The sequence below is a fragment of the Amphiura filiformis genome, chromosome 16 (assembly GCF_039555335.1).
Source record: "Amphiura filiformis chromosome 16, Afil_fr2py, whole genome shotgun sequence".
In the NCBI taxonomy this organism is placed as follows: Eukaryota; Metazoa; Echinodermata; class Ophiuroidea; order Amphilepidida; family Amphiuridae; genus Amphiura; species Amphiura filiformis.
In genome coordinates, this window is record NC_092643.1 from 50,331,716 (window position 1) to 50,351,165 (window position 19,450).

Sequence of the window (19,450 nt, forward strand, 5' to 3'; positions counted from 1 at the left end):
ACCTATTTACTATGTTGGTTTCCGATATGTTTCAGTCTGCTGCAAGTTTAATAACAGTGGTGGTGCCATGCTGTAATTGTGATTATTTTTGTATACACAGCTACTGTAAAGTTAGAAGTGGTGGTAAGCTTAAATTATCAGCAGCTTTAAATTAAAATTTAGTCTAGAGAAGTTCTCACCATGGATGCAGAGATTGCAGATTATCTAAAAACAGGGGTTGAAGTCGCGAGAACTGCTGGAAAGGTAAAGAAACTACAATAATTTTATAAACTAAAAAAATGTTCATCACCTGAATTCTGAACATGCTGAAGTTGATTGAACTTCACTTGAACTTGGTGCATATTTTCAGGAGGGTGAAAGTGCATATAGGAACAATGCCAAAAACTACGTCACGCCGGTCACGCTATTGTTCGACTTAAACTACATCATTCGCCATTTTGTAAATATTAACGCATGATCGTTGCTTTGAAGTTTCCACGGATAGTCTGTGGATAGCGCAAGAGCATGCTTTGACCATGCGCAAAAAATGAATATCATGAAGATGTTTAAGATTGATTCTTAGATGTTTCAAAAATTACCGTCATATTGCATAGATTCATCAAAGAATGGTTTGAAGTACTAACCTTATTTAGTAATTTTAAAAATCGGAGAGAATTTTACAAAATCAATGTTTTTACCTGTCGGTATTACAACTCGTGAAACACATTAGTGATGTGCCTGGGTGACCTAATCTACTAACCTTTAACGCTTCCTCTATGAACTCTAACCCTCCTGCAATATGGCGCCTATTGTCTAGAGTTAAACTACATCATTCGGTGTGTTACGTAATAGCTACGATGCCTATCCCTTTATATCCCTGATATTTTGTGCCTGTAATTTATAATTATAAATAGTCTTGTTCAAGACGGTCTCTTTCCTGTACCAAGCGGATCTCCGCAGTGTTTAAAGAAAGATGAGTTGCGAAGCTGCGAGTCGTGAATGAGGGTGTCGAGGGGCGAAGGATGATCTCCCCGATACGCTGTTGATTATCACTATTGTATCCATCGGTGTACCAAAATACTGTGTGAAGGATTAAGCCTGAAGTGCTTTCCCGAACGGTTTTAAGGCTCTTTGGCGACTGGAAAGGAAAGAAGGAAGATAGAGAGAAAACAAACAAAGAAGTTGTTTGCTCTGGATGGGATTCGAACCCGAGACCCTTTGCATGCCAAACACTAGGTTGATGACTGGTAGCCATGTGTCTTTCGCTGGCAGTTTAGTATTCTTGTTTAGAGCGAAATTGATTGTTCAGATTTGATTGACCAATGATCAACATGATCATTGGGGTATGATTACCTAATAGGGTGCAACTTGCTAGACTTGAGTCCAGTCCTTGTTTACGGAGTTTAGGGTTAGGGTTTAGGGTTAGGGTGGGGCAGTCTTGTAATAAGACTATAGCCAAAATCATAAATTCTCGATCATGAGAGGATGTACCTTCTGTGTCAGCGTATTTTTCATAGAATAACACGATTGCGCGACCTGCATGACCGAACCTTGACCTTGCCTAGCAACGACCGTGTGATTGGTCAATTCTCAAAAGCTGTGTTTGCGCCGTAAGCGCAGGTCTTTGCGTAGTACGCTCGGTGCAAATAACTGTGCGTTCCCAAGTTGGCTCTCATGATCGAGAATTTATTATTTTGGCTACAGTAGAATTGCACCCTATTCGGCAATCGCTCCATCATTGGCATGATCAACTAAATGGATATTTATGAGGTGTAATAATTGCAACTCCTTACTCCCTTCAACTGTACTACTAAACTTATTCTGTGTTGATTTGCTCCTTGCAGGAGATCAATGGTGCCTTCTTGGAAGAAAAGCGCATTGAGTGCAAATCTTCAGCAGTTGATCTTGTCACTGAAACAGACAAACATGTGGAAGATCTTATCATATCCACACTGAAAAAGAAGTACCCAACTCACAGGTAACTGGTAATGGGATTTAAAAGGGCATTTCATGATCCACAGCATCATCCCCCACTTTTCTCCAAATAGGTTGAGATTTTTATACCACTGGAAACCTCTGGCTACATAATGTCTATGTACAAAAAGTTTCTTGCAGATTTATTTGTTTGGCAAAAATATCGTAAATTTTTAATTACGTTCTGGTACATTGTCTATGGAGCACTATAATACAACACATTGTCTATGGAGCACTATAATACACATAATCATGCATAACTCGCAAACGCAAAATCGGAATTATTTGAAGTGGTCGACAAAAGTTTTTGAGCAAATTTGAAATTTGACCCTTGCATAAAGTTTGATGACCCTTTCTCATAAAATCTACCCTGCCTCAATTGTTATCACACTTTAATATTCCCCATGATGTGAAGCATCTCTGTTCGCTGATAGGAGTGCAGCTTTGTACCTCCCCCTCCCAGTGGTAAAAAACACCCAAATGTTTGGGCTAGCTCATCCCCCGGACTCATCCACTATTAAAATAAGCATTGCTATTAGGGTATCCATCTGCTGAAAGCAGTATAAAAACCAAATATAAAATTTGTTTATTAACTGTTACAATTTGAGCATCAAAATTGGTTAACTTAAAATAACTTTGTATGAGGGTCCATCACTGTAGTCTGTAATTTTGGCTGAACCATGAAATGGTATCAGCCTATATAAGTGTATGAACGTTACTTGCTTGCTTAATACTCGCTAACCTTTTTGTCTGAAATGGACATATCTCGAAATGCCACAAAGGTATGACCCTAGCACTGGTTACGTGCTCAAAGTACTGTACCATAATGACAATCCAACTCGTAAAGCTCACGCTCGCAATTGGGGCATCGCGGTCAGAGGGAACGGAGCCAGTTCTAGTATGACCCCTGAGTGGTGTCAAATGAAAGAGAAAAAAGTAAAGAATATAATAAAAATATTTCTCTACCCGGGGTGACACTTATCATAAGACTCTGGTCAATATGGGTCCTTTTCATATCTCAAAATGCCAAGAAGATATGACCCCCAAATGGTGCCAAATGAAAGAGAAAAAAGTAAAGAATATAATAAAAATAATTTCTGCACTGGGAGTGAAACTCCTCATAAGACCTGCGTCAATATTCATATTTGAAGTCCTTTTCATATGTCGCTGTTGTACATTGTAGCTTCATAGGCGAGGAGTCGACAGCTGCTGGCAAGCACTGTGAATGGACGGACAACCCAACCTGGATTATAGACCCTGTGGATGGAACCACTAATTTTGTACATAGGTAAGCTTAACAAACAATTCTCACACACACAAACACCTCACCCTGCCTGTAAGCGCCTACAATCGAGGCTGTACAAAGTAAAAAAGCGTTTTTACATTATTTCCGTCAACCTATCGATAGACCATGGCCAGTCTACGTTTACATTGTAGGTGGGTGTCCACAGTTGGAGGTGTGTTAGCACAAAATATATGTACTTGTTTGGCAGCGAACACATACTAATGGACAAAATATGTGAGTAAACATACTTGAATATTAATCGTTTGTCAATATTACTTTACAGTTTTCCATATGTAGCCGTTTCCATCGGTCTGACCATCAATAGACAGATAGTGTTAGGTATTGTCTATATACCAGTCTTAGATGATTTATACACCGCAACCAAGGGAGGTGGCGCTTTCCTTAATGGCAAGAAGATTCAGGTATCATGTCAAGAAGGTAAGCTGTGCTAACAGGTATAGGGCAGGAGTAGCATTAAGGCCCGAAAGTTGGGGGTTGTTTTCCTGTGTTTTTCACTCCCGAGCTTGCAGAAAATCCCAATACATGGGGTGAAAATTAAATCTCGGGGGTGAAAAATATTTTGCAGTGTAGTCAGGGGTAGGAGTAAGGTTCAAAAGTAGAGGGTTAGAGCATGAGAGTTTACCCCCGAGCTTGCACATTCCCGATATTATGGAGGGTGAAAAATTAATATTTTTTAAATTTAGGGGGTCATTCACCCCAATCGGGGGTTAACGCTACCCCTGGTGTATAGATGAGGTGACATGTGCTTACATTCGGCATGACCTCTGTTGGTCTAAGGGAGTGGTCATTATTTACACCCGGGGGAAATGAAAGATTTGAGGGGGAATGTGAATTTGTTTGGTGAGCAAAAAGGGGGGGGAGGATGCAAAATTTTTGCCAGGAAAGAGGGGGAATGTTAAGTTTTAAATGGAGAAATTTCATAAAATAAGGGGGAATGCGGAATTTTTGAACGGAAGCGAAGGGGGAACACGAAATTTTTCATCCAAAAATTGAACTCCTCCATTCCCCCTGGCGTAAAAAGTGACCAGTCCGTAAGAAACTGCAGAGCAAAAGACCCTATAGTCTACATGGAGAAAGTTGATTTTGTTTTGCATTAACTTGGGTTTCAACGTAAAACCCAATAATATTATCAAACTTGTTACAACCTACAGCATGCAGACAGCTGCCTGATTTCAGGCATTTTAATACTCCATATTTCCACACTTTTATTTATTTTCAGCCCCTTTTGAGACTTTATAGCCCAAATTCACATACTTTTACCTGCATTTTCCTGCAAATTCACTTCAGGCCACTTTCATCACTGAAATTAAAACAAGAAAGATTTTATGTTGTCTGCCATAGACACTATGTATTATATTACCTTGTGTGAAATAACAGAGGGCACTCTGAATGTAAACATATGACAGTTTTTGTTGCAGCAGAAACTCACACCCCCAGTGAGGGAGATTAAGGTCATGTCTTTCATAGGGGGTGTATGGATTTCAACTGGAATAGCCCATTTTGGAGCAGACGACACTGAATGGTTGACTCCATTTGAAATTCACACTCCCTATGAGGAGGATTAATTAAAGGTCATGTCTTCCATAGGTGATGTATGGATTTCAAGTGGAATAGCCCATATTGGAGGAGACAACACTGAATGGGTGACTCCATTTAAAATTCACACTCCCTATGAGGGAGATTAAGGCCATGTCTTCCATAGGGGGTGTATGGATTTCAACGGGAATTTCCCATTTTGGAGCAGACGACACTGAATGGTTGACTCCATTTGAAATTCACACTCCCTATGATGAGGATTAAGGTCATGTCTTCCATAGGGGGTGTATGGATTTCAACTGGAATAGCCCATTCTGGAGCAGACGACACTGAATGGGTGGCTCAATTTGAAATTCACACTCCCTATGATGAGGATTAAGGTTATGTCTTCCATAGGGGGTGTATGGATTTCAACTGGAATAACTCATTCTTATAGATTCTCACAAAGAAATTTTGTGAATCAAAGTAAAGTAGGTTTTTTTCAAGAATCAAATGATTCCTGAAATTTCAGGGCCTGAAATTCCCAGATTTCTGCAGGTATTAGTCATGATTGTTGCATTTTAATGTGAATCAATGAATTCTGACCAAAATGAGCAGTTCTGATATCATCAAGAGCTTCACGAGAATCATGACCAAAAAATAATTGGTTTCCATGTTTGCTTTGTTGTGTCTAAAACTAAAAAGTGGTCGAATGGGAAACCGGAAAATAAAGAATAATTTTCCACAAGCACTTCAAAAAAATCTAGGTTACAATCCCGAAAAAATTGTTGGACTACTTTGACATGGGTACTTCATATTTGCTCCCAATACTTAGTTCAACCCATAATTGGCAAGACTCATAACATGGTGGATTGATATAGATTACCGAGGAAGAAGAAGAAGAAGAATGCAGTTGGGTGTAGCACCTATGCAAAGGGCATTTTACGTATTGTGTGATTGACATATGCTTTGGTAATTTTACGCAAATTTAAGTTGAGACACCATTGACATGCGCAGTATAGTAAGAAAAAACAAAATAATTTTTGTCACTTAAGGGAAGGGGTATGAACGTTTGGACAGTATTTATTGTGGGACATTAGAGCACATCAGACTTATCGAATTGCATTCTGAATACGAAGAATGTCATTCTGATATCAAATAATTTTGATTTTTGAAATTAGCAATTTAATACACATTTTATGGCAAATCATTAAAATTGATATTTTTGATATTTAACAGTACTTGAAGTAAACTTTATAAATCTGATGATTTATACTTAAAGTGTATGTAGGTGGGATGAAAAGCCAGCGATCAATTGAAAATTTTGACCTTTAAGATTGAATATATGGATTTTTTTTCCAAAAACACCAAAAAAAATTAGGTCTTTTTGGGAAAAAAATCCATATCTTCAATATGAAAGGTCAAAATTTTCAATTGACCATCGGCTTTTCCTCCCAGCTACATACACTTTAAGAATATATCATTAGATTTATATAATTTACTTCGAGGACTGTTATATATCAAAATTTGAAAAATATCAAATTTTTATAATTTGTCATAAAATTTGTATTATATTGTGATTTTCAAAAATGAAAATTATTTGATATCAGAAAGACATGCTTCAGATTCAGAATGCAATTCGATAGGTCTGAGGTGCTCTCATGTCCCACAAAAATGCTGTCGAAACGCAATAAACGCTCATTCTAGATCCCTTAATAGGTTAAACTAAAGTATACAAGGTGCCGATGTGAAAAACACCAGAGGGGAGAAGTTGCTACTAAGTTTAGGGCATGTACTTCAATGTTTTGCATGCATTTTGCCACCAGCACATGTTAAATGCATCCTACAAATATACCGTAAAACCCCGTCTACAAGCATACATAGTGCTTTTTATGAAAGCTAAATTAATTCGAAGCCAGCGTAAATATACCAATACAATAGATTGGTCTTAAAATAATACTTGTTTGTATATGCTTGGATCCGTAATTTATTTGCTCAAACTCCATAATGGCGCCTGGATTAATGTAGCATTCATCAGAAGCACTCTATATGCTTGTAGACGGGGTTTACGGTATTCCACTGTATAATTTAGGGTGCCTTCATGCATTATACACACACCCGGCCAGCAGCAAAATATCAAACTATATATTAAGGTCTTTACCATTTTCTGCAATTCTAATTATTATCCAAATATTGATTGACTGTTTATGAGTATCATTATTTTCATCAGGTGATCATGAAGTATGGATGATTCCATTCAATGAGGTACAGCTAAGTTGAATGAAACATATCATATTTCACCGAATTAATATATTCTTTCCATTGTATTTGTAGTATTTCATATTATACAACAACGCCAAGTTCTGCAGTGCCTTAAGTCATTTTATCTAGATTAACCTGTAACTTAAACACATTAACCCCATGAGCACTACCTGCCGAATGGCCAAAAAGAAGTTTTAATTATCAATTGGACCAATCGGCAACATTGTTAGAATAATTTCACCACACAAAAAAATGGGGTGAATTATTTGCAAAGCTCCATTCTGATTGGTGATTAAAGTGAAGATATCATGTAATTGACCAATCAGAGGCAATGTTAGATCGGCAGGTAGTGCTTAGGGGGTTTAGAGAGCACATACATGACATGCATACCATGTCTGACGAAGGCATAGAGGCTTGTTACTTATTGCTTGGCATAAGCATCGTTGGGATGGTAAAAACTATTAAACAGCGATTGTTGATGATAATAATACTAAATGGTAATTATACAAGGCAATGAACTGCCTAGAATTATATATGAGTGATATTATAACTGCCATCAGTTTTTGTTCAAATCTGCTAATGTATTTTTCAAAACGCTGGCACAAAGTTTGCACATTTGCCAACATCCTTCTACCGGTAATCACATCCCATTAAATAAATGAAAATGTAGGAGTGATACTTTTGAAGTAATTCAATTTTAAGAGGTACAATTACAAATATTAATGGTAATACTAATGATAAGTACTGTTAATGTACCATATTAATCAACAACCAATGCGCAGACATGATAAATGGCTGAAATATTCAGAAATGAGCGCATGAGATAGATTATTTCAGTAAAAGGAATTCTATCATCTCTATTAATGTGATGGGCATATTAATATTACAACATGCAAACCAAAACACATCTAAGGATATTTGTGGTAGATTCTGATTAGAGCTTGGGAGGAGAAGGTTGGGTGTGTTGATAGTTGGTATTATCCTACCTGCAACAATGGACTGGAATGCTGCGACAATTTCTTCTAGGGAAACATACTTCATTGAATTTGCTTTTTGGCATATAATTTATCCAACCAAATCTACAATCGTTTGTTGAGTTGATATTAGTGTTCTGTTTCTGCAAAACCTATTTTCAGGCATAGCATCTATGAGAGTCTACGGTGCACCAACCTACCCTGACAATCTGTGAGTCTATCTATGATAAACTTCTCTTCTGTATGGCGAAATCGCTGAATTAATCATTTTACTTTTCTCCTTTGTGCTGATATTACGAGAGCTATACCGCAAGAGGTAGGCATGTTGCCTATGGAGGTCGACAATAAGTGAGGGGTGAGATAGCTAACCCCAAAATAGTGCAAATAGTGCAAGCATACACTAAAGAGAGTTTGCACCCAAGTGCTGACATGTTGATTGTTCTGTGTACGCTCAGATGAGCGATATCACCAGGTCCAAACGCTGTACTGGCGTCAGCTGAGATTTCAAGAAATACGCTTAGAGGGCACAGGCATGGAACATTCCAATCTATGTGTAATTAATCAATGACTAGAGCAGTACAAAATGTAATTCAATTCTGACTGAAGCTTGGTACATTTTCCCTTATCTTCTGTGCCGTGTACCTGAAATGATATATGAGTGATGACACCCCAGCAACAATTCTGAAGAAGAAAATGGTGGTACATGGACACCATCAGTGTAACCTGAGATTGCCCCAGATGCGACTTCATAATTATGCACATTTTGCAAGGAGAGCCTGCCAAACTTTGTATCAGAGAATTGGATGTGCACTTGATTGACAACTGTGGCTGGACCAATTTGATTTAAAATTGTGTCAACCCACTCAACCAAATCATAGTACTTGCCTCTGTACTCCACTCTACATGTTTATTTCATGAAAGTACTATAGAGAGTGTTATGGACCTGCTTGTACACGATATACAGATACAGATTAAATGGAATTTTAGATATTGTACTGAAACTACTACTGATGATCACCAAATAAAGTTGAACAAACAGAACTTTTAAGATGGATAAGATTGTGAATCTTTTATTTGTTCCTTCATTTCATTTGGCTGCGAAGCAGGCGACTACAATGTTTTTCAGGTACTACGATTTGAAGCCAAGGTGGTAATGGCATCTGGCAGTAAAAAATTGTTGAAGTCCCCCAACAGTTTTTGCACGTAAGACAAGTAGGATTTGCCTTCCAGGTCTTCTTTTACCATGTAATGGGGTGTAGAGAGCATATCTTCTGCATGGTTCATCTTCCTGCATCCTCAGGATATGTCCCAGGAATTGTAGTATTCGTTAGCCAGCGGTATATTTGGCAAATTAAGATCATTGACATGAGATATTCACTTTTGGTAAAATAAACAAGTCACAAGTAATGCTCGATGTGTGGAATTGTTTTAGATTTTCATTTAAAAGAATATAAAATCTAAAATGTGTCCATATGGATTCAGTGCCTCTTGGAAGGTGTTCCTTTATTCAATGTGCCCACAAACTTTTTTCTTGCGAAGAAACACAGAGAATGTACAGTCGAAGAGCAGTGACTACTAAACTGATTTACTAAATGTGCACACAGTTTTGGTTAAAACAGGTGAAATATCTGTACCTGTATCTGTGAAGATGGCCATTTTGTACATTTTGCACCAGTTCTCAAAGTTCCTTATTATTATCGCAGTCCTATCATTGAACAACAATGGAGTACTGAAAGTATCGGCCCAGTTGCTGGTGAAGCCTCTGTGGGAAGTTTCTGCCAATGACACCAGTGCCACCAGCACATGCTTTGTGAATACCATTGGAAATGTGACACACTTCAGAGGACATCTTGATCACTCATGCAGTCTTCAGGTAATGTCACCTCAAGGAACTATCATCCAACTGCAGATACACGGAACAGTGAATGACCCTCTTAGTCATTCATTCATGTACATTGAACGCATTGGGGACCTTGATGTTTGCTCTTATAAGTATGTAGTTTTTAATGAATTATATGAGCAGTGTAGTTTTATTTTAACTCAAAGAAATGTCACAATAACAGTGCAAGGTGTTGTCAATCTGTCAATCACTGACATAGTAGCAAAAGATACAGTGCATGAATGTCCAGAAAGCGATCAAGATATCACAGAAAGTCAAGTAAGTCAAAATGCTATTTGTAAGAATGTACAAGGGTACACTAGCAAGGTACATGTAGAGTGCGAGTATGATGATTATGCGTGGTATTATGAGTCGTATGAGACGTCATATGGTGTGTTATATTTAGGTTATGAGTGTATAATTGAGTTTGATACTGATTGCGATACACAACTTGGACATAGAGAAGTAATTTATCAATGTAATGACCATGATATGTCCCAGAACCACAGAGTTTTGTTTATTTATCCAACAGATGTGGTCACTTTAGATCTAAAATACAATAATTTAGTGGAAATGAAAAACAGAAGTTTTCAAGGTTTGAGTAAATTGACATATCTGTATCTTAATTATAATATGCTGGTTACTTTACCAGAAGGAATGTTTCAGGATTTGACCAATTTGAAATATTTGGACCTCAAACACAATCGAATAGCCCAATTGAATGTAGGGGTGTTTAAAGGTTTGAGTGAACTTAAATGTCTGTATCTTGATTACAATATGCTGGTTACTTTACCAGAGGGCATATTTCAGGATTTGACCAATTTGAGATATTTGTACCTCAGTTGGAATCATATAGCTCAATTGAATGCAGGGGTGTTTCAAGGTTTGAATAAACTGAGATATCTGTATCTTTATGACAATATGCTGGATACTTTACCAGAGGGCATATTTCAAGATTTGACCAATTTAGTATATTTGGACCTCAAACATAATCTAATAGCCCAATTGAACGCATGGGCGTTTCAAGGTTTGAGTAACCTGATATATGTAAATCTTTTTTACAATAGACTGGGCATTTTGCCAGAGGAGATATTTCAGGATTTGACAAATTTGGAATATTTGAACCTCGAACAGAATCAAATTGCTCAATTGAATGTAGGGGTGTTTCAAGGGTTGAGTGAACTGAAACGTCTGTATCTGGATGGCAATATACTGGGTACTTTACCAGAGGGAATATTTCAAGATTTGACCAGTTTGGAACATTTGTACCTCAAACAGAATCAAATAGCTCAATTGAATGTAGGGGCGTTTCAAGGTTTAAGTGAACTGAAACATCTGTATCTTAATAACAATATGCTGGGTACTTTACTAGAAGGTATATTTCAAGATTCGACCAATTTGGAAGTTTTGTACCTTCAACAGAATCAAATAGCTCAATTGAATGTAGGGGTGTTTCAAGGTTTGAGTGAACTGAAACATCTGGATCTTGTTAACAATATTCTGGATACTTTACCAAAGGGCATATTCCAAGATTTGACCAATTTGGAATATTTGTACCTCAAACAGAATCAATTAGCTCAATTGAATGTAGGAGTGTTTCAAGGTTTAAGTGAACTGAAACGTCTAGATCTTGATAGCAATATGCTGGGTACTTTACCAGAGGGCATATTTCAAGATTTGACCAATTTGGAATATTTGGACCTCAAACAGAATCAAATAGCTCAATTGAATGTAGGGGTGTTTCAAGGCTTGAGTGAACTGAAACATCTGGAACTTCTTTACAATAGACTGGGTACTTTACCAGTTGATATATTTCAGGATTTGACCAATTTGGATTATTTGGACCTCAAACAGAATCAAATAGCTCAATTGAATGTAGGGGTGTTTCAAGGTTTGAGTGAACTGAGACTACTGTATCTTGATAGCAATATACTGGGTACTTTACCAAAGGGCATATTTCAAGATTTGAAGAATTTGATATATCTGTACCTCATGCAAAATCAAATAGCCCAATTGAATGTAGGGGTGTTTCAAGGTTTGAGTGAACTGAGATGTCTGTATCTTGATAGCAATATGCTGGGTACTTTACCAAAGGGCATATTTCAAGATTTGAAGAATTTGAAATATCTGTACCTCATGCAAAATCAAATAGCCCAATTGAATGTAGGGGTGTTTCAAGGTTTGAGTGAACTGAGAGGACTGTATCTTGATAGCAATATGCTGGGTACTTTACCAAAGGGCATATTTCAAGATTTGACCAATTTGTATAATTTGGACCTCAAACAGAATCAAATAGCTGAATTGAATGTAGGGGTGTTTAAAGGTTTGAGTGAACTGAGAGAACTGTATCTTGATGGCAATATGCTGGGTACTTTACAAGATGATATATTTTGGAATTTGACTAATGTGGTAACTTTAGACCTCAGTCACAATAAAATAGTTCACTTGGATCTGATATTATTTCTAGGACTAGAGAGACTCAGAAATCTGTATTTGTTTAACACTATGCTGGAAACAATTCATATACCAGAAGGTGTTTATCAGATCTTGCAAAATTTGATCGAATTCTCTTTTTATTTTACTCTTTCATCTGGTGAAAATGAGTCACTGGTTTTGAACATGTTGAATAGTTTAAACCGACTAGCTCACTTTGAAATTGGAACCAATAATGTAACTTGTTTGCCGAAAGTATTGAATAACACGCTGCAGCTGACAGACCTTACTTTTAGCCATATGAATATAATTAGGTTAGTAACAGGAATGTTTATGGATTTAAGCAAGTTGAAAACCCTCATTATATCAAAGATTGGTTTGGTGGAATTGAACAAGGGATTATTCAATGGCTTATTTAACCTACAATATCTACATGCAGATGGAAACAATTTGAAACACTTGTATAAAGAGGTGTTTCAAGGTTTAGTGAGACTATATCATTTAGATCTCCAAAACAATTCCTTAACCCAATTAGACCTGGGCATATTCAAGGATTTGGGCAGGTTGAGATACCTCAATATTTCAAAGAATGGTTTGACTGAGTTCACAAATGGTGTTTTTGATGGTTTAGTTAGGTTACATTCACTAGATGCAAGGCAAAATGAATTAAAAAGTGTTTATAAAGGTATGTTTCAAGATTTAGTCAGAGTACTATATATATACCTCCAAAATAATCATTTGACACAATTAGACCTTGATGTGTTTATGAATATGGGTATATATGCTCTCTTTGTCGATTTGTCTTATAACAAAATGAAAGAAATATTCAGTAATAAGATTCAAAGTAGAACACTTGAATTGTATCTTTTCAATAATCCATTGACATTGATAACTCAAGATAGTTTTTCTTCCCTTGTAAGAGGTTCACAAGTATTGGCTAGCCAACATGAGGTTTGTGAGTGTTATGTTCCCAGCAATGTAACTTGTTCAGCAAGAGATATGAGATCTCCATATCTTACGTGTGATCGGTTGCTTTCTGCGAGAACCCTTGTAGTTGTTATGTGGCTTATTGGTTTTAATGCTCTTTGTGGAAATATATTTGTTTTGATTTGGCGAAACAAAGGAACCACACCAAATAAAGTCAACTCAATCCTGCTGAGTAATCTTGCCATATCTGATTTTCTGATGGGTATCTACATGTTGATTATTGCATCCGCTGATTTGTACTTTGGAGAGTATTTTCCAATGATGTCTGAAAACTGGAGATCTGGTATTACTTGTAGAATTGCTGGGGCTTTGTCAATAATATCCAGTGAAGCCTCAGTGTTCCTTTTAACACTTATCAGCATTGATAGATTTATATGCATTAGATTTCCATTTTCAACCAAAAAAATCACAAAAAATTCAGCAATAACATTGGCAGTACTGATATGGATTATTTCCTTCATATTAGGCATTATACCATCTGTCTTAGCTGGAAAGAATTTCAAATTTTATGATAACTCCCATGTGTGTATTGGCCTTCCACTTGCCTTGACTAAAACATATACCACTGACCATATAAGTATTAAGAAAGGGACTACATGGTTTACAGAATCCAGAAATGAACTTGATACTGTAATTGATGGGCTTTACTTTTCAAGTGCAGTTTTCTTGGGTTTGAACTTTGTATGTTACCTTATTATACTTGGTTGTTATATTGAGATAGTGAGGGCTGTCAGGAAGTCTTCAAAACGTACAGGACATTCTAGTGATATGAAGGAACAGATTCGACTTACCGTGAAGGTTTCAGCCATTGTTGCCACAGATTTCTGTTGCTGGTTTCCAATCATAATTCTCGGGATCCTGGTACAAACGAGGGTGATTACTCTGCCCCCTTCTGTATATGCCTGGTGTGTGACCTTTGTGTTGCCTATCAATTCTGCTATTAACCCGTATCTATACACTCTAGCTGAGGTCATATCTAAATGTAGAGAGAAACAAGCGGAAAACAATATTCGTGTACAAATACCACTCAACCAAAATCCAGCTCCTAGAAACACACCAAGTATTCCTGTACAAATACCACTCAACCAAAATCCAGCTTCTAGAAACACATCGAGTATTCCTGTTCAAATACCACTTAACCAAAATCCAGCTCCTAAAAACACACCAAATATTGGTCAGTCAAAAGCTGCTACCAAAACTATCAGTGGTTCTGTCGCATTAGGGAACCAAGAGGTCATTACTTCACCAGTTTGAAAAAGGAATGAATGGTATAGAGAGAGCGAAAGAAAGAAGCGAGGGAAAGAAGAAATAACAAGATTTAAAGAAATAAATAGACAGAAAAATGAAGCAAACAAATAAAGGAAACAAATAGATTAAGGCAGCAGAAAGAATGAAACTTGAGATTGAGTCTTGATTGTTTTAGTGCGACTCAGAATTTGTTTTACATGTAGGCTTGTCAATAATACTTTATTTTGTTATCTATTTTGGACACTAGACGAGGTCCAATGTTTTCCCAACACTTCAATGTAGTATTGAATAATGTATTGCTGCTATACCCAAACTGTATATATGTTGGCATTGTTCAAGTCTTGTATTTTTGGGAAAAAAGAAACAAAAAGAAGTCTAATTATGTTGCATTGATGGTGACCTGCTTTGAAAAATTGAACCAATGTAAATAATTATGTTAATGGTATCTGTCAAATATTAAAGTATGTTACATAAAGGTAAAATGTTAGATACTTTTCTCACCTGTACAGTGTACGTATAAATATGTGTTAAAATATTACATTTATTAGTGGGACTTAGTGTACATATAATTTAAAATCATAATATTACATTCATTAGTGTACATATATAATTTAAGATGCAAATAGTATACAAATATATACTGCCATGAGAGGTTCTGGTTAAAACTATGGGCCCGAGGTGAGATCAATAGTACTATTTTCCTGAGGCGCGCCCCAAGGAAAATAGTACTATTGATCTCAGCGAGGGACTATAGTTTTAACCAGAACCTCGAATGAAGGCAGTATATATTTGTTTTATATCCTTCATTCATAGATTTTTTGTTCATTGATTGGTTAAAGGATTAGCCTACATGAAAACTCCACCATGCTTCAAGATAGGCCTAGGTAGGGCCTATGCACGGTAGGCCGGTTTAGGCGGTTCAAGGACTCGCACTCTAATGTGAGTGGTTTCTTAAGCTTACTCATGACATTGTCACTGTTTATTTGTTCAAGTTGTATCTTCATTCCACTGTGCCATCATCCCGGCCTCATGCATCGGGATAGGCTTCTGTACACATGCACGGTACTAGGCCCGCTGCCTTCATGCATGCATGGCCTTAGCTTAGGCGGTCCGAGACTTGCCTCGCACTGTCACTGTGTCAGTATTTGTTTTTAAGCTTACCATGTCAGTACGTGTCGCTCTGAATCTGACTGTGTTGGTCTGAATTCAGTAGATATTCATGCGCTAGAACTGGTAAAAAAGTTCAAATTAAACAGCTGAAATCGTGAATCTTCTTCAGCAGTAGCAGCCACTCTAGCTTGATAATTTCGCCATGTTTTGTTGTCGTTTTACGGCAGTGACAAAATATTCTCATAGTCAATGTCGATGTTCAATGTTATTTTTATGCTTTATGGACTGCGACGTGGGTATGCTCCTATCCGCAAATAGTAAATATCCAGAAGTACTATTTACGGCTTGGAGGTACTATTTATGGACGTAAATAGTACTTTTTCCACTTCCTCACAGAATAGTGCGTTTATTTTTGATCATGTGACACGCTTTTAACCAATCAATGAACAAGAATCTATTAATGAAGGATATAATTGATTATAATAAAACAGACAAAGTTGTGTAGGTGTTGACCACTTCGAAAAATTTGCTGCATAAAATTGAAATGTTAGATACCCACTTCATCTGTATGTATGAATGTGTTAAAATATGACATTTGCACATAATATAAGAAGCAATGAGTAGAGTATAATAAATATTGATAAAAGTTGATGGACCGATGTTGATGTAATTATGGTAATGCTATACGTGTAGGTCAAATAATATTTATCAAAATATATTGTATAAAAGTGAAATGTTAATAGAAACAGAGATCAGATAGTAGTCTAATACATAAATTGCATGGATATTGTCATCTTTGAATATAGATCTGATGTCAAATATGGTAACAATCTGCATGTTTACACTGAGCACTCTGTATTTTTACCCGGTATTACCTGGTAACCCACAATCCGATTCAGGCAACAACCAGCACATTTCTACAGATGCTTAAAATAAGGGTTGTAGTGTGTACCGGAAGTACTGAAAATAATTTCCTGACCACAAGTTGCTTTTAAGGTCACGATGTGATACATAAAATTAGGGATAACCATCAAAATTTCATGTTGACCCTATTGCTACAAAAAGATTGTTTTCTGAGTAGAACTAATCAACAGAAGTATTTTGGTGGTTAAATGGTCAAAATCGGTCAAAAACTTTTCGAAATATGAATTATCAAAGTTTCCCATTCTGACCGGTCATTGGAACGAAATAAAATGACAAGGTCCAAAAATAGGAGTTGGGAGCAAAATTGGCATAAGCATATATTTACCTTTATATATTTCTTTATTTTAACATATTTGCAAACATGAAACAAGCATATTGTGAAAGTATCAAAGGGTTTCTTATGAAATGGCACTTAACTAGTCACTGGCATAACTTATTTTTTCAAACCAAGGCATTGAAATCATGCATTTAGAGGACATTTGCCAAAAATCATCCAAGATAGCCGATATGGCACAAAATCAAAATTGCACTAAGTAGGTGAACTTTTTTTTCACAACCAAGAATTTCAATGTTATTGGGTTTAATATGACCAATTAGTAGGTGTATGTAAACAAAATCTTAAGTTTTGAAGGTCATTGACTCATTCACAACAATAGAGATTATCCTCATCATGCTCATGTGTATTCCTGTAGTATTCCTCATTCAAACCAAAGTAGCACTCAATACATTATGAGTATCTTTGTTCAAACCAATTCAATGCTTGACCTCGGAGTTACCTGCATGACTATCGCGGGCTATTTTGAAACAGTTATGGTTGCACATTCAGGTACTTCTTTTGAAAGTCCTAAACAAGGTATAGCCAGCAGCAAGTTGTAGATGTTATAGGCCTAAATATAAGAAAACGTTTAGGGTTAAGATCAGGTGAACAATACATCGAATGAGCACAAAACTTCACATTTATGTTCAGAAAGGTGTCTTCTTAACATGATTTGAAAGGAATATAAAAATTCCAAAGGGAAGCTGGTGATTTAATTTGTAACTCGAGATCTACTTGTTCAATTGTTTAACCTTTTTACTGAGGGTATGATAGAGGTATTACTGGCAACTCTGCCAAATTACAGCTCAGTAGGCCACGTTTTTCACCTGATCTTACTGATTTGAATATTTTGTGCCATTCTTGAGCAGTGCTAAACTCAGCCACTGGCAATTAAGCGCACTGTGGCGATGGACCAATTTTGACTCGCACTTACAGAAAAACAAAATAAGTTATGTTGCTGTAATTTGCAAGATAGTTACAAAATATAATTGGCAGTAACTTCCCCAAATTTTACAGAAAAATATTGAAAAATAAAAGAATGAGATCAATTTAGAAATGTATGTGCAAGCAGTGCACAGTTGAGCTCCCTGCATGTCTATGGGAGTGTTCTAATCAAGTTGATGGTTCATTGGTCATCCCTAATAAAATGTACATTAAAGAAGTTCAACACCCAGCAACCGTTAACTGGTGTGTTTCCACTGGCAGAAATACCGGGTGTCATACCGCATGGTCTACCTCATGAGGTGGATCACGGTGGCCGGGTGTCCACACCGCATCACTCTGAACCGATCTGTTTCTACTGAGCACATTAACCGGTAACACTCTAAACTAAACCACATTACCCGCCAACCATTCCCCAGTAGAAACACGCAGAATGGTATCTATGGAATATTATACCATTCTCCTAATTGAGAATTGTAAATAATAAACTTAAATAACTGGTTACCGAAAAGAATTGTGTGAAATAATGTTAATTTAGCCCCATAAGTAAGCGTTCAATTATTAAGTAAGTAACCTATATCATTGTAGATGAAACACATATATGTTATTTCAACTGTAAAAGGAAATGCTAAACGTAAAAAAGGTATATTTGTGAACAGCTCCAAAATGTTTATACACATAATGTTTAGGAATTTTTAGCTGTTATAATATCTTTCCAAATTTAAATTGCCCCATGGTGGAGGCATTTCATTTGATGCGTTGCATTGAAAACAGTGACATTTCTAATTCATTTATTCTCATTCTGGTTGGGCACTTGTAGTCATTAGCGCCAATCGGGCTTGAAATGTGGGAACAATCGACCTGATTGTCAAAAAGTGGCTGAAAAGAACAAATATTAGGTCATTTTGCTGAAAGGTGGAGGGATGTTCCCCTTCCTCCATGGCACAGTGATGCCAACATGAACAAATGTCTACAGAAGAATGGTCTATATGTATTACAGTTTCTGTATGTTGAATAAAGACCTCACCTATATGTGTTACAAAATGGCAACTTCTCGTTGTACAGTATTTAATTTAAGAAACAAATATAGGTATTTTAAATACTTTTTAGCCAATGTGGGATACCCGACATGCTTGTACACACACTGGCCAAAATATTGCAACATCACCGAAATAAGAATAAATTGATAAACTGTAAATTGAATATTCAACCAGTATCCTGTAAATTTCACATTATGTAATTATGACCAGGCTAATCAATTGGATGGAAGGTGTCACCTATGGTGACTTCATGTGCATTTTCAAGTGCTTTAGGGTGTAGCAAAAGCCTTGGGGACCCATGGACAAGGAGCAGTGCTGACCTTTTTACACAGCCGTGACGTTAGTCACGGCTGTGTCTTTTTTCTTACAGGTTCTTTCTTTCTTTACACAGCCGTGACGTTAGTCACGGCTGTGTCTTTTTTCTTACAGGTTCTTCTTTCTTTCTTTCTTCTTTCTTCTTTCTTCTTTCTTCTTTCTGTCAACCATTACATTTGCTCTAGCACTCGCATGCTTACATCGATTTTGACCTAACTTGGTCACAATGATTATTGACCGTGCCCC

At 36.7% G+C, this 19,450-nt stretch overlaps 1 protein-coding gene across 1 annotated transcript in view; it reads left to right on the forward strand.

Moving 5' to 3' along the window:
* Positions 1-93: 93 nt before the first annotated feature.
* LOC140136149 (inositol monophosphatase 1-like) overlaps positions 94-19,450 on the forward strand; it is a 62,197-nt gene continuing 42,840 nt past the window's right edge. The window contains exons 1-4 of the mRNA XM_072157853.1: positions 94-243; positions 1,824-1,957; positions 3,137-3,241; positions 3,522-3,676. Coding sequence (XP_072013954.1) covers positions 181-243; positions 1,824-1,957; positions 3,137-3,241; positions 3,522-3,676 — 457 coding nt within the window. The 5' untranslated portion in view covers positions 94-180. The remainder of the gene's footprint in view (positions 244-1,823; positions 1,958-3,136; positions 3,242-3,521; positions 3,677-19,450) is intronic.